The sequence below is a fragment of the Wolffia australiana genome, chromosome 2 (assembly GCF_029677425.1).
Source record: "Wolffia australiana isolate 7733 chromosome 2, ASM2967742v1".
Lineage (NCBI taxonomy): Eukaryota > Viridiplantae > Streptophyta > Magnoliopsida > Alismatales > Araceae > Wolffia > Wolffia australiana.
In genome coordinates, this window is record NC_135836.1 from 5,006,306 (window position 1) to 5,021,987 (window position 15,682).

Consider the following 15,682-nt stretch of genomic DNA (forward strand, 5'->3'; position numbering starts at 1 on the left):
AATCGTCAACTGAAGAAACTGAAACTGCCAATAATTCTGCCTGACCTTACGCACCTTGGTCAAAGCTGGTTGACCTGTCTAGTCAATGTGCAGTCAAACTTTTGGTCATATGAGTTTTCCTGGCTCGTTTCTTCTACTAGGAACTATGACGGTTCCTATCAGTACTCCCTCCTCCCAAAACCAATTGGTCCCCAATGGGGAAGGAAGGTAATTGCCTCTCAAACACATTCATGTGTTCCCAGGTTGTTTCATAGTTGGGAAGGTCCTTCCATTTCCCTAAATGTTACAGTTCTCATGGGATAGACCTGCCATTCATAATCGCCAGAGTGGTTAGTACGTAAGGCCACATCAGCATTATCATAACCTATCACCATATGAAATTTAGAAACATGAAATACTTGTTGTATTGGAGCTGTGGCTGGTTGTCCCATTTTTTATGAGATAGGACCAGTTCTATCTGCTATCGTGAATGGAATAAAAAATTGAGAGTTGTTTTTTTTGAATAGCCATTAGGAAAATTATTTCATTAAGTATGGGCTTATCTTGAGAAAAATGTTGTCTACAACATTAAATGTGGTGTAAGTGCAATGCTGGTCTGGATATTAATTCATTTAATGTTATGATTAAGACAATTGATTCTTGAATTGAGATAATTTTTTATCCCATTCCACTAAAAGCATAAGTAAGGAATTGGCTAGGAATCCACAATGCAGTAGCATTGGTTGGTTGAATGATAAGTAGTATGATATTGGAATTCAGCCCATGATACACATTTTAGCTAATGTTTTTTTCTCTGATGTGAATAATCTCAAGTAACCTTCCATAAACTTATTGGTGACACTTAATTGACTGTAACTTTCTGGATCATGAGATGAAGAAAGAGGTGGTTTGTGTAATTCCATCCAAAAAGTGCTTTTAAGCACAGTAGGCCTATTGGATACAATCGATCCAAGAGTTCCATGGACGCACACAATTTCTCTCAATAAAATGTATTGATATGATATTTGTGGTCTTTGGAAATTTTCACGAGAACCATACAAGTGTTGTTTGGAAGAATATCAAGGAGATTTCTCTTGACGTTTATGTGAAAAGGGTTTATGATATTTTACTTTATAACTCAATCCTTATTCCATTAAATCATGCCTCCATCAATAGAATTCTTGTAAATGATATATCATAAATCTACATGAAGAATCATTCAAAAATCTACATGAAGGACATAAACCTAGGATTGAAAATGAACAATTACAAATTTAACCTAAGTGAGAATCTCTAAAAACCTCCATATCCTTATCAAATTTGTGAAATGGAGGATGATGTCAATGTCACGATGATAATCAAAACCATATATCATTACTACATAAACTGATGTTCTGTATCATCTTCCAAAGAACACATGTCACTCTAGCGTAATATTGGATTTCTCTTTCAATGTCAAGTTCAACATATGTCCTTGTTATCGTCAACTGACATTGGGATTCGAAAAAGCAAACACAACCTTCTTCTTTGGAATAATATCATGATATCTTCATTTGGGTATCAGTACACAGGGTTATACGACATGATACTTCATCATGGAATTCCCATTCATTATAACCATACTTTCTTGGGTATTTGTAAATCGTTATGCCAGCAAGATCATTATGACATTTATTGCAGATGATGATGTGGACCAATAAAAAAGGTTGAATTTTTTGCATTAAATGTGAACGTAAAAGGCATTATTTGAATATAAAATTCTCCTTTGACTGGTCAACAATAGCTGACCCCAATGATGTGTCGTGGGGTACATGGCGCCACGTGTACACATGCATTGATGTGTCAATCATTAATTGGGAATCTTAAGGAAGCACACTAATTTGGTGCCCAATTATGAGAACCAGGTGAAAGAAATCTATGGATTAAAATGATGGCAAAGAATTTTCCAAATTCACGTTTTGATAGCTGACAATCCATATATCAATACAGCTGAAATTTTGAGCATAGCTTTGTTTTTTTGTCCTCTATCCATCAATATTGTTGGATCTGTAAATTGAGTCATGATCTTTATAAAAAATTTACTTAAGTCACTTCCTCGTAGAGAGGCAGATTGAAAGAGAGTGATATTTTGAAGCTCCATCAAGGGTTTTATTGGTGTCTTGAGATCTTGGCGGTCAACAGCAAAGTGAGGAGGCAGATATGTGTCAAAGAAATGCCTTGAACTCTCTAGAACGTCGAGATCTAATGTTCATCTCTTGCATTACATTGACCCATCTCGAACACATTCGCTTTGGTAGATCATATACACTTCATCACCACCATTCACCAACATCCATCAACATCTATTATCACCCATCGTCTTCTAACACCTACATCACATATTGTCTATGCTGTCATAATCCTACCTCATGTTTCCCTCTCTGTTTTCCTAACAAACTCTAAACTACTATCTTCTTTCATCTCATTCCTCGTTGATCAGCTACTTCAACCATCTTCTTTTTACCTATTTTTCCCTCTAACTCCCTCATTTCCATCCACTCTATTCACATGATCCTAGCTACTTCTTCATCCAACACCTAGTGCCTCTCCTCTCATCTCACCATTTAGATTAGAGTGATACCTCTTATGCTATATCTATCTCTTCTCATCCTCACTAAATCACTATCTAGAGTTAATCAAAATTCCTAATATCCATGATATGTGGAGATGACCCATAGTCATCCCCTATCTTGTGCATTTACATGAGTATTGATTTATAAATTTCATTGATTAGACTTCAATTAACAACAACATTATTTTACCCTAAATTTGAGTTTGTCAATATGCAGACGCGACGTGAAAGATAAAAATGATTGGTTTTAAAATAACAATATTAGCATTTGAGTAATAATTTAAGACATGGAATGCGCCGATCCATCTCAGAATCCAAAATGATATTCACACACGATTTTACAGATCTCTCACATTAATTCTTCTACAATTTATCATTGTTTTATAGTTCAGAATGTGGAGAAGACTAATCGAAAATGGTTATTAAAGGTTCATATCAAGCGAAAGTAGAATAAGTTGATTGTGAAAATCTAATATTTGTGGGTCATGGGAGGTCAAAAACATTAATGCCTAAGATGTGCTTTCTAACAAGTCCTCAAGGCCATTACCACAGTTTACGTAACCAAAAACCTGCTTTGTACACTTGTCAATTGTCTCATACATTAGTTGATTGCATACGGTATCAATATTATATATGAAAATATTTGTATCTTTATTGATATTAAATTGTTTATATATATGTGTGTTGTCAAGCCTTTAATGATTAAATACATTTTAGAATGATGTTTTGAAATTTGTAAATTTCTAAGAATTTTTTTTAGGGAGAAATATGGTCTTTCGTTAGATTCCACTACCGTCGGCTATGGCTACTAAAATAGGGACTTCCCCAGATCGCCTTACCTAGACACTCATACTTGATGAGAATTCCTCATGCTGGTCCTCTTGGGATCACTTTCGAGAGAGATTCGCTACATAGACTTGGGGTCGATGCATTGTGGCATCCGGCGATTATTACTCACATCTCATTCTTCCTTTGGTGATTCATGCACCATGGCCACTGATGATCGGGTGACCTGTATTGGTCACTATCTTAGTTTGTTGCTGCCGTTGTTGCCCAATCTATCCTCAGGTTGAGACTATGGAATACCTTTTCTTCCATAGTGAGATTACTAGAGTGTGAGATTACTCTTGTTATACAAGAGTGTGGGATAGAAAAACTTGAAGCGTGATTAAGATTCTTGGAGAAACAACACCACTTGGGCCTTGGGGGAAGTGACAACAAGGTTGGTGTGATCTCAGGAATGTTTGATTTTATTTTCTCACCATTTTCTCTAGGAAAAAATTCTACAGAACAGCCTACACTTCAAGATTTCAAACACATCAAAAGACACTAAAAGTTTTCCTTTTGTAGCAAAAGTTACAGCAATTTTCATTCGCTCCTTGTTTTTGTCACAATTTCACCATGGAAGTGGGGCATAAGGTCCTATTTGTCTTTAAAGTTTATTTTTTTCCCTAAAAAATACTAAATATTTTTTAAAAAAGTCATAGTAAACTATTATAACTTATTAGAAAAAACACAAATATTTATATCATTTATTTAAAATAGTATTGACTAGTTTTCCATCATTTAGTTGATTTTCTCTTTAGAAAATATTTAAAAATCTAGAAAAATATAAAATCACCTAAAAAAAATTTGAAAGTATATTTTAAATGTAATTTAGTCTTATAACCTGCTCCTTATGGATTTGACCCTTACTTACCCTATTATATGTAAGGACAATTTCTAAAGATTATTGCATTAATCAGAGCCTTAAAATGACTTATTTAACACAAATTATCGTTTATCAGTTAGCCTTAAAGTGTTATTGAGCAAGTAAAATTTAATTTTGAGTTACAATATTTTCTGACATTTTATTAACTGTGGCATTCAGTGGTATTCATATTTACTTTCAAGTTTTCTTTAATTTTTTTTTTTTTTGTTTATGAAAGATACAAGATCTAAAAAGCCTGAATGGACTTCTCTAGAGTTAGAAAAAAACCATTATGTTCCAGAAGGAAACTAAGGAAATTATTTCTGACATGAGTGAGCAAGAAGAAAGTGAAATTCCTTAAAGGAATAGAAGATTTAAAGAGCACTATGAGCCAATTAGGAACAAAACAAAAACTTCAGTGCATGCACCCTTAGCGGATAATGCATTTAGAAATTCCTTGAAATATTTCCATGGTTTACTTGATAAGATCCGTATGCTTATTTAGATCAATTTTGTGAAAGCCGTTCTTTATATCAACTACCAGGGATTTCAAGTCAAGTTATGATGATGACTAACCTTAAAGGATAGAGTAAGAGAATGGTTTAGTAATTTGAGTGTGACATTTGGATCATTGGATGAAGTTGAAAAGAAATTAAATAGTCAACCATTGTGGTGCTGATCACGCAGCATGAGACACATGACGTGCATGTTTCCTTTTTCTATTGGACATGATTAATAATATCTTGACATGGTTTGCTCTGAGGCGCCAACATAGAAAAAATCTTCCTTTATTTAGTAATGTCATTATTATATAAAATTATTTCCACTCTTTATCTTTTTTCCTAAAGGGACATGTGGGGTGTCAGTAGCCATCGCTCGATGATGACGTGGATCAATCCTAACAAATGATTCCATTTAATGCCCTGACGAAGAATAAATCCTAAAAATGATGTGAAACCACTAACGAGAGAGAAATATTTTGATTCACTAAATGACCAATAATTATCTAAATTTAGGGCTTGATATGCAACGATCTAGAACTCTAATTGACTTCACATTGTTAGAGTAGATTTGTCTTCATGTCTTCTATCACTCCATATAGTTGGATCTATAAATTGAACCCTGATATTTGTAGAAAACATCTTTAAACTCACTTCCACCTAGAAAAGGCAGAGTTAAAGAGAGTGAGGGTTGGACGGTATATCATGGTTGTTCTTGGTGTCTTGAGTGTTGGGAGAACAACAGAGAAGTGGGAATGCTGATATGCATCAGGAAGATGTGTTGATCCTGGTGCAACATAGGCATCTAACTTTAGTCTCTTGCCTTATATTTTTCTATCTTTAATCGATTCAGTGAGGTAGATCATTACCATCCACCATCATCCATCTCCATCCATTGTTATCTACTACTTGCATCACATATTATTATGTCCTTGTGATGAGAAAATATGATAAATAAGGGGATATGATAAGAGGAAATATCTACTCTCTCGTTATCACTCACTGATAGACTCAAAATTTGGGGTAAAATTACGTCATTGAGAATTTAAATTGAATCAAGAACATTTATATTCATTTACTCACGAGTAATTCGACTAGATAGTGATGAGCAGAACTTATATCCACTGAGAACGGATCTTAGGGAGATATTTCTCTCCACTTGGGTGGATTTGAGAGGGTGCAAAGAAATACGTAGAGGGTAAATGATAGTTATAGAATGAAGATAAAGATCAAAGATTAGGATAAAATGTATTTAAAAAGAAAATGACCAATATCATACTGATAGTGGATCGTGATCAATGCGAATGAAAATGGGAGAGAAAGATGAAGGAAGTCGTGAACAAATGATGATTAGACAAGACGAGTACTTATGGGGGATGATAATAAAAGATATATGTTTCGAGGTTTTGTATTAAAATTGGGGTTTAGAATGATATAGGTAAGTTTGAAGGCTAGACATGATAACCGTAGGAGACACAGTGATAAAGGAGGTAGAAGTAGGAATAGAGTGATAAGTGAAATGGTTCAGTTGATGAAGGAAGCAGAAAGTGGTGTACGTTTTCTCCAATGAATGGAGAGGCAGACATTTGACAATATCATGAAGGCGTAGGAGATACGTGAGGTGGGAGGAAGATGGCGCTAAATAGGGTTGGATGATGGATGTTAATAAATAATAAACTCTCAACTCTCACCTCTCTTCCTCGTTTATCCTCTATGTCCTATATCTTCTTTATCTCGTCGAACTCTTCACTCGCTCCCGTCTTTCTCTCTCTTTTCGGGAATCGCACCGACGTAATTTATCAATGTCTTTACTAAAGACACAAAGACACGCTTCCCAATCCCGCAGCCGTGTCTTCAGGTGAGAAACAAATTTGGGGCCGATTAATCCTAAAGGAAAGCACGTAAATAATATTTAATGGATTGTGAAGGTGACCTTTGCACGTGGAAACGTGGACGCATAACTCCACGGTTATGCGGGAATTTCTCCACGTCAACCCATGTGAGCAGAACGTGGGAAAGGAAGTTATTTTAACTTCCGCTTCTGCTCCTCTATTTAAGATGATGTAATCAGTTCTTTTTAATATATGTTTTCTGAGTTCCAAGAGCCTTTCTTCTTCTTGTGTCATTGGTGCTTGAAGGTGATCTCGCCGGCGACGTCCAACCACGTCGTTTTCTCCGGCGAGTATCTGACAAGTGGTATCAGAGCCAGGGTTGCGGGCAGGGAGTCGATCGTGGTAGTGTGTAGCCGCTGGAATCGTGACCGTGCAATCAACACGCACTGATGGCTGGAAGGAAGGACGGCATCGTGCAGAGGGTGATTCGTGAGGTGAGCGCCGGGACCGGGTTTCCGATGCTCACCAAGACCAATTACTCAGAATGGGCGCTTCTCATGAGGGTGAAGCTTAAGGCCCGGCTGCTTTGGAGCGCCATCGAGGAAGCGGCGCGAACCCCATGAAGAAATGCAGGTGGTCGGCGCTCTGCAGTGCCGTGCCATCGGAGATGTGGCGGTGATTGCAGAGAGAGGCGGCCAAGGAAGCATGGGAAGCTATCGCAACCATGCGGATCGGTGATGACCGTGTGAGGAAGACGTCGGCTCAGAACTTGCGGCGACAGTTCGACTTGGCGACTTTCAAGGAGGGAGAGTCTGTTGAGGACTACGCGCTTCGTCTCAACAGCATGGCGGTGACTCTCACCACTCTCGGCGACAAAATCGAAGAGCGCCAAGTGGTTGAGAAAATAATTCGTAGTGTCCCCAACGTTTCAGGCAGATCGTGGTCGCCATCACTCGTTGACGTATCAACGCTCACTGTTGCGGATCTGACGGGCCGGCTCAAGGCGGCGGAGGATGCCTTTGAAGAGACGCCGTCGTCGATGCACCACGAGGGCAAGCTGTACCTGACGGAGGAGGAGTGGAATGCGCGCCAAAAGAAGCAGTATGTTGGCAGAGGAAGCAGCAACTCAGCACGCCGTGGCAGGCGTGGCGTGGGCCAGCCCGAGGCAACGAGAAGGTTTCGTCGGGCAACTCTGGTCGGTCCAACGATGAGTGCAGAAAATGCGAGAAGTTGGGCCACTGGGCTCGTGAGTGCCGCTCAAAGTCCAAGAAGGAGCAGGCCCACGTCGTCCAAGAAGAGGAGGGGGCTTCACTATTTTTTGTGGAGTCAACCCCGGTCATATCGACATCTCGGTACCAACCTCCACTCCACTCCACGCCCGACACAGATCTAGTTGCAGGAAGAGAAGGTGTTCGCCCATCTTGGAGACAAGGAACCACGTGATGAAGAAATGTGGGTCTTGGACACGGGTGCCACGAACCACATGTCAGGTTCCCGTATGGCCTTCACCGAGCTGGATGCGGGAGTGCTCGGGTTAGTACGTTTAGCGGCGACTTCGGTGGCACAGATCGAAGGTCGAGGACTGTCATGTTCCAGTGCAAGAATGGCAAGCACGGTCTTTCGGAGGGTGTATTTCATTCCCGATTGACGGCGAACATCATCAGCGTCGGTCAACAGCGAGGCGGGTATCAAGTCGACATCGAGAGGGGGCAATGAAGATCCATGAACCAGGTGGGCGGATCCTAACAAAGGTGATGCGCGGAGAGAACCGGCTGTACATCCTCCACGTCAAGCTGATTCGGCCAGGTGTGCTTGGCGTGGCTCGACGAGGAAGCCTGGAGATAACGCAGCGCTTTGGCCATGTCAACATGGCTGCCCTGAGGAAGATGGCTCGGGAGGAGCTCGTGCGTGGGTTGCCAGAAGTTGGTCGGGTGGACCAGTTATGTGAGGCATGTCTCGCCCGGCAAACAAAAGCGGTCGCCGTTTCTGAGCAGGGCGGTATCGCGCGCAGCGCATTCTGGAGCTAGTACATGGCGACTTGTGTGGTCCACTTGCACGGCGACACCCAACGGCAGCAAGTATTTCCTTCTACTTGTGGATGATCGAAGCGGTACATGTGGGTGGCCATGATGTCTTCAAAGGACCGTGCTGCAGCGGCCATCAAGGAGATCAAGGCTTGGGCGAACAGTCCGGACTGAAGATGGGAGCGCTCCGTGCCGATCGGCGGCGAATTCACCTCACGAGTTTGCGGAGTACTGCGAGAGAAGGTATTCATCGTCAACTCACAGCGCCATACAGCCCGCAGCAGAATGGGGTCGTCAGCGCGAAAATGGTGCGGTGGTAGCAACTGCAGGAGCATGCTCAAGGCGAAGGGCTACCAGACTGGCTGTGAGGTGAGGCGGTAGCAACTGCTGTATACATCTGAACCGGTGCCCAACAAAGAGTGTGGATGGTATGGCGCCATTCGAGGCGTGGCGGGAAGAAGCGGCGTGCACCATCCGAGGTGTTCGGTTGCATCGCCTACGTCCGGAACACAACGCCACATCTCAAGAAACTCGAGGACGCGGCGCGCAAGATGATCTTCATCGGCTACGGCGTGGATCAAAGCCTATCGTGTTTATGATCCCACCACAAAGCGTGTCCATGCGACCGCGAGGCGTGGTCTTCGATGAAAATGCTCAATGGAACTGGTGCAGCGGTGCAGAATCAGGCGAGGAGGGCAGCAACGGTTTCATGGTGGAGTATACCATCGGAAATCAGACGCGTGCGGAGGATGATGCGGCGCAACAGGCAAATGTCTCCATCGTCTGTGCACTCTAGAGGAGCAACACCGATCGAAGATGGAGGAGAGGACGTGAAGTTCGCCACTCCACCCCATGTTCGTATTGACAACCTGGATGCTGATCACGGTGATGATGCACCACTCCGCTTCCGCAACATCAACGACATCATCGGGCCGGCTTCTCCGCATGGGCTTGCATCACGGGCATCAATTGCAGAGGAGCTGCATGCTGTAAGTTCTGATGAACCTGTTTCCTTTGCTGAGGCAGAATGCAATCCAAGCTGGAAGAAGGCTATGGAGGAGAAGATGGCATCAATCGAGGAGAACCGCACCTGGTCCCTTGTCGATCTCTCGCACGGTCGTCGAGCGATCGGGTTAAAGTGGGTGTAAAAGGTGAAGCGAGATGAAAGCGGAGCCGTGGTGAAGTACAAAGCACGTCTTGTGGCGAAAGGCTACGCGCAGCGCCAGGGGATCGACTACGACGAGGTGTTTGCTCCTGTGGCACGGCTCGACACGGTGTGCCTTCTCATCGCTCTCGCGGCGCACGAGGGGTGGGAGGTGCATCACATGGACGTGAAGTCGGCATTCTTGAATGGTGATCTCCAAGAAGAGGTGTACGTGGAGCAACCTGCTGGTTTCATTATTGCCGGCAACGAACACAAGGTGCTCAAGCTGAAGAAGGCGCTCTACGACTTGCATCAAGCGCCAAGGGCCTGGAACGCGAAGTTGGACAATACGCTAACGTCGTTCGGATTCAGGAGGAGTCCCTTGGAGCATGCTATCTACACCAAGCGGAGAGCAAATGCGCAGTTGGTGGTGGGAGTATATGTTGACGACCTAGTCATCACGGCGCCAATGCGACGACATCAAGAAGTTCAAGAAGGAGATGGCTGACGCATTTCGGATGAGCGACCTCGGCCTGCTTCGCTACTACCTCGGCATTGAAGTGAAGCAGAACACGAGGGGCATCTCGATCAGCCAAAGAGCCTACGCCGCCAAGATTTTGGAGAGGAGCGGCATGACAGGTTGTAATCCTTGTCAAGTACCAATGGCTACGTCTGAAGCTGAGCAAGAGAAGCGAGGAACCACTAGTTGATGCTACAGCGTAGAAGCATCGTGGGAGTCTCAGGTATCTGGTCAATACTCGTCCAGATCTTGCTTTTGCAGTTGGCTATGTTAGTCGGTTTTGGAGGAGCCACGAAAGGATCACATGGCAGCTGTGAAGCAAATTCTCCGCTATGTAGCTGGAACCAAGAGCTGGGGTCTCATGTTGAAAGAAAGAAGAAGAAGGAGGTCCAGCTGACAGGGTTCAGTGATAGTGACTTCGCCGGTGATGTTGATGCTCGAAAGAGCACAACTGGAGTCATTTTCTTCTTAGCCAGCAGCCCCATTACTTGGCAATCGATGAAGCAAAAGGTGGTGGCTCAATCTAGTTGTGAGGCGGAGTACATTGCGGCTGCCAATGCTGTCTGTCAAGGCTTGTGGCTCGCGCGGATGCTAGCAGAAATGCAGGGCTCAACCCCAAGCGTACCAACACTGAGGATGGACAACACATCTGCCATCGCACTGATCAAGAATCCAGTTCTCCATGGGCGCAGCAAACACATTGAAGTAAAGTATCATCTTGTCCGGGAATCAGTAGAGAAGGGACAGATTAGCGTGGATTTTATCAGAAGTGAAGAACAGTTAAGCGACATTTTGACGAAGCCGCTTGGAAAAGGCAAGTTCCATGAGTTTCGCACCATGATTGGCCTCGTCGATGTCCAACATGAGCACAACAAAGCTCAGGAGGAGATTGTGAAGGTGACCTTTGCACGTGGAAACGTGGACGCATAACTCCACGGTTATGTGGGAATTTCTCCACGTCAACCCATGTGAGCAGAACGTGGGAAAGGAAGTTATTTTAACTTCCGCTTCTGCTCCTCTATTTAAGACGATGTAATCAGTTCTTTTTAATATATGTTTTCTGAGTTCCAAGAGCCTTTCTTCTTCTTGTGTCATTGGTGCTTGAAGGTGATCTCGCCGGCGACGTCCAACCACGTCGTTTTCTCCGGCGAGTATCTGACATGGATCGTCATAGGTTCGACATTCTGATCTATAGAACAATAATAAGTCGCCAAACGTTCGATGCGAGGCATCCGCATGATTATGTGTCGATATCATTTTGGATTACGGGATGGATCAACCGATTCGATATTTTTATTGATCATAATTTCGTAAATCATCGGTCAAATAGTCCAACTGTCGTTCTTGAGCCCTGGGCTCTTCTGCTGTGTGTAGCCCCTGCGATATCACATGCTGATTGAATAATTAAGTGTTGAATACTTAACTGCGATATCACACAGTTCGCACGAGGATTGAATAATACAGTGTAGTATCATCAGAAAACTCTCTGCCGATGCCGATATCGAGTCAGATGCCGAACTGGATGTTGAAAGGGGCGACCCAATGTTCGGCTTGGCCGACCTGTGGGTAACAGGCGTTGATATCAGTTATCAGTCTTTACGCTGGCGATATCTCGTTTTGATAATTATTTTTATGTAGGCATCGGCCTTAGTCCAACGGGACTAGAGGACCATACGTGATGTCGGTTTCTAGCTCCCCGATGAAGTAGCGTAAATACACTCGAGGTGAGATATGGTCTGCGCAGTGTGAGTCGTCTGTGTGGGCATACAGTTAAGCCGATAAGGCCCATATATCCCGTAGCCCAAAGGACGCGAAAACGGGGAAGTCTTTAATCCGCCGTTCCGTAGTCTAGAAACAGGTCACCCACAGCCATCGCATAGTTTTTCCATTCAGATTAGGGATTTATTTAGTCGCGCTCCTACACAAAATCACAGATACGAGTACCCTTTTTCGTAACCTCTCCACGCTCATTCACTTTAAGGTCTGTAATCCAATTGTCCGAACCCGAAGCTGAGAACGCGAAACGAAAGAGGGAAAGGCATAGAGGGAAGAGGAGTAAGAAAAAGAAGGAAACCAGCGAGATAACGAGAAGTAAAAATAAAAAAAGAAAGATCGAGAGAGAATATTAGAAAAAGTAACAGAGTACCGAGAGAGAGATACCAGAAAGAGCAGGGAGAGAGAAATAAAGGCAGCGAGAGAGACCAAAGTGCGATAGAAGGAGAAACGAAAGGGCAAGAGAAACGAAAGAGACTAGCACAACACAGCGAACGGGAGAAGAGAGAAACACAGTGACCGAACGACAGAGATGCGAAAGGAGAAAGACCGAGGAGAGACCGCAACTCTGCAGACGACAGCGAGAAAGGTACGATGGAGGCGAGAGAGAGAAAGATACAAAGAGGGAGAGGAGAAAGAGCAAGATAAAAGGTGGGGAGACGAGAAAGAGCGACGTAAAAAGACGGAGACGGGAGAGTGAAAGGTAAAAAGAGGGAGAGGAGAAAGAGCAAGATAAACGGTGGGGTGAGGAGAAAGAGCAAGATAGAAAGATGGAGACGGGAGAGTGAAAGGTAAAAAGAGGGAGAGGAGAAAGAGCAAGATAAATGGTGGGTTGAGGAGAAAGAGCAAGATAAAAAGACGGAGACGGGAGAGTGAAAGGTAAAAAGAGGGAGAGGAGAAAGAGCAAGATAAATGGTGGGTTGAGGAGAAAGAGCAAGATAAATGGTGGGTTGAGGAGAAAGAGCAAGATAAATGGTGGGAGGTCACGGCAAGAGGCCTCAATCGATCGGCTCACTCACTAAAAACATATCTCAAGATACTCGGAAGCTAGAAGACGGAAAGGAAGAGAAGAAACTTCAGTGGCTTATGCACAAACGAGGAATAGAAAGATCTGAGGACGTACTGGGGACGAGAATATCCACGTCAGTTTAGACAGTGAAATGTGCTTGGCGTGATCTAGGAAAAGAGGAGTGGTCCAGGGCAGCGTGAACAAAAATGGACTCGCATTGAAAAGGAGTTGGCATAGGGCATTTTAACTGAGGACTGAGTGAGATTCCTTTTAAGTCTAGCGATAAATGAAACTGACAGGCCAGTCCACTCGTTGAGGTAGAGAAAGCAGGAAACAAAGATGGAGAGATGGACAAGTAGACGGACATATAGCCGTATAGGCTAATAGGTAGCCGTGTAGCTGGCCACGGCTGTTGATACGTTGCTCCACAGCACGGAGGCCTGGGAGGTTGAAGATTTTTAGAATTCACCGATCGGTTTTGCCCTTATTCCACCGTTGAAAAGGTAAATTTCCTAGTCAAGTTCACTCTGGATGCCGGATGAGCTGCTGGCGTCGGCCCCGAAACTAGAGTTTTGTTGAGAGAAATTGTTTGCTGCTCATATCTTCAGCATGCCCACAGAGAGGGCAGCTGAGTGCAAAAAATAATATGCTCTTTGGTCGGGCCTTTTCTTAGATTTTGGTAGGACCTATGAAACCCGTATGAATTGGCTTCGTCAGCCTCCTTCGTTCCACGTGTCTTTTCCTTAACTCTGATGTATTATGTGGGTACTACTCGCACCTTTTGACCTGTACTCACTTTCCCATCCTTCACAATTTGATATTTTCACTCCGTTCCCTAAGACCCCAGGTGGCCGAGAAGAAGCGGCAAACCTCGTGTTCTTTCTCATGGGACTTTAATAGGGCACTTATGTGACCCTCTTGGTGTCTGCCTTTTCTGCCCGAGCCCTAGCCGTTGGAATACGGCATTAAGGGTCTCCGTACTAAGCAGGGAGCAAAAGTGTTTAAGATTTTCAGGATATACTAAACGTGCAGAAGTCGTCATCCACGTGATTCTATGGGTTAATCTTCACAAGAAAACACACATAGATGCGCTACTTGGAACGCGGATAGATTCCCTGGTATGCGGACAGACCCTACGGTACGTGGGAGGCGTCAACTCGCGGGGAGGAGGCAACGCGTTCAACTTTATCAGCATTGGAGGCGCCCTCATAATTTGGGGACGAGAGTGCCGGGACATGGCGAGCGGCAGCGAGCATTCAACAACAAAAGACGAAGAGAGACTAGGGGGCTCGGTGATTTTATGATTTTAGGATATACTAAAAGTGCAGAAGTCGTCGTCCCAGTGATTCTATGGCTTAATCGTCACGAAAGAACACACGTAGATGCGCCTACTTGGGATGCGGATAGATTCCCTGGTATGCCGACAGACTCTGCGGTACTTGGGAGGCGTCAACTTGCGGGAAGGAGGCAACGCTTTCAACTTTATCAGCATGGGAGGCGCCCTCATAATTTGGGGATGAGAGATGCCAGGACATGGCGAGCGACAGCGAGCATTCTACGACGCACCATGGAGAGAGACTAGGGGGCTCAAGATAGGGTGGATTTTATTAGATAGGTTTCAGATAGGCTTGAGCAAGGCCACACATCGGCATACAGTCCGTCGGGACGGATTAGCTTAGCATCCGAGAACGTTGCCTGGCTTGCCGCACGCGCTGAGCACGAGGTTGATGCTATCGGGGATGTTGACGGCGAGCTTGATCCCGAGAAGGTTCGCGTTGGCCACCGCGCAGAGGCACTTGCCCGCCGCCTCAGGAGTGAGGACTGCGATCAGTTTGCAGCAGGCGCCCTTGACGAAGGGAGTGATGCCGTCGCACTTGACGAGGCTGAGCGCGACATTACACGCGGTGGCCTAGGTGATGTCACCGACGCACCTGAGCAAAGTGCCGAGCAGCTGCCTGGACGCGAAGGTGAAGAAAGCCATGTTCAGGAGCAGGAAGGCCGCCGCCAGTTGAGTCTTTGCTGCCATCGCACCGGAGAATGAAGGCGAGGACCACGGGGCGCGAAGGAGCAGAGAAGGTAAAAGGATAATTTCGAGGCACGGGTGGGTCAGCTCCGATTGCGGCGACGCTATATATAGGGAGTTCGGAGGAGGCAGGCATGCCGGTGGAGACGTCAAGGACTTTCCAACTTGATACGAAGGACCGCATCATATTATATGGTTTCCTTTTCGTATCATCTAATACGGGGGACTGCGGGCACAACTTCAACTCTCGGATGACAGTTACGTTGACCAAGGGCGCAGCTTACCGCGGCCAGCTGAGAAAAAATGCACACGAGTGAGAAAGAGTAAAGACGGAAGGGAAGACAAGGGTGACGATTAAGTAATCTCTGTTTTTTCGGATAGATTTTCAATTGTGGCAGAGGCGGCGATGTACGCGGTGGCGCTCGTTGCTCCGGACGGCATCGGCCTTTTGTTGGGATAAACACCCCCACTTAGTGGAGAGAATGCTCAAGGAGTTACCCAATAACACCTCTACACACTACCTAGGATCCCACTAGGAAGAGAAAGAAAAGAAATACAAAATTCACTAGTTACTCTT

At 44.5% G+C, this 15,682-nt stretch overlaps 2 protein-coding genes across 2 annotated transcripts; one reads left to right on the plus strand and one right to left on the minus strand.

The window, feature by feature from the left end:
* Nucleotides 1–7,336: 7,336 nt before the first annotated feature.
* Nucleotides 7,337–8,328, plus strand: LOC144715771 (uncharacterized). Its single transcript, XM_078590752.1, has 3 exons — nt 7,337–7,788; nt 7,830–7,964; nt 8,103–8,328. Exons 1-3 carry the CDS (start codon nt 7,337–7,339, stop codon nt 8,326–8,328), a joined length of 813 nt encoding a protein of 270 aa, XP_078446878.1.
* A 6,429-nt stretch (nt 8,329–14,757) lies between these two features.
* LOC144715783 (uncharacterized) lies at nt 14,758–15,108 on the minus strand. Its single transcript, XM_078590778.1, has 2 exons — nt 15,014–15,108; nt 14,758–14,965 (listed from the first exon to the last, which is right to left on the minus strand). Exons 1-2 carry the CDS (start codon nt 15,106–15,108, stop codon nt 14,758–14,760), a joined length of 303 nt encoding a protein of 100 aa, XP_078446904.1.
* Between the last annotated feature and the right edge of the window lie 574 nt (nt 15,109–15,682).

What these genes read in the sequence shown, in the direction of transcription:
- LOC144715771 (XM_078590752.1), top strand. Translation starts at nt 7,337, where the DNA reads ATGCGGATCGGTGATGACCGTGTGAGGAAGACGTCGGCTCAGAACTTG. An exon ending in CAGCCCGAGGCAACGAGAAG is followed by an intron (nt 7,789 to 7,829) that starts GTTTCGTCGGGC and finishes CGATGAGTGCAG; the next exon opens with AAAATGCGAGAAGTTGGGCC. An exon ending in CCGGTCATATCGACATCTCG is followed by an intron (nt 7,965 to 8,102) that starts GTACCAACCTCC and finishes ACCACATGTCAG; the next exon opens with GTTCCCGTATGGCCTTCACC.
- LOC144715783 (XM_078590778.1), bottom strand. Translation starts at nt 15,108, where the DNA reads ATGGCAGCAAAGACTCAACTGGCGGCGGCCTTCCTGCTCCTGAACATG. An exon ending in CTGCTCGGCACTTTGCTCAG is followed by an intron (nt 14,966 to 15,013) that starts GTGCGTCGGTGA and finishes TGTCGCGCTCAG; the next exon opens with CCTCGTCAAGTGCGACGGCA.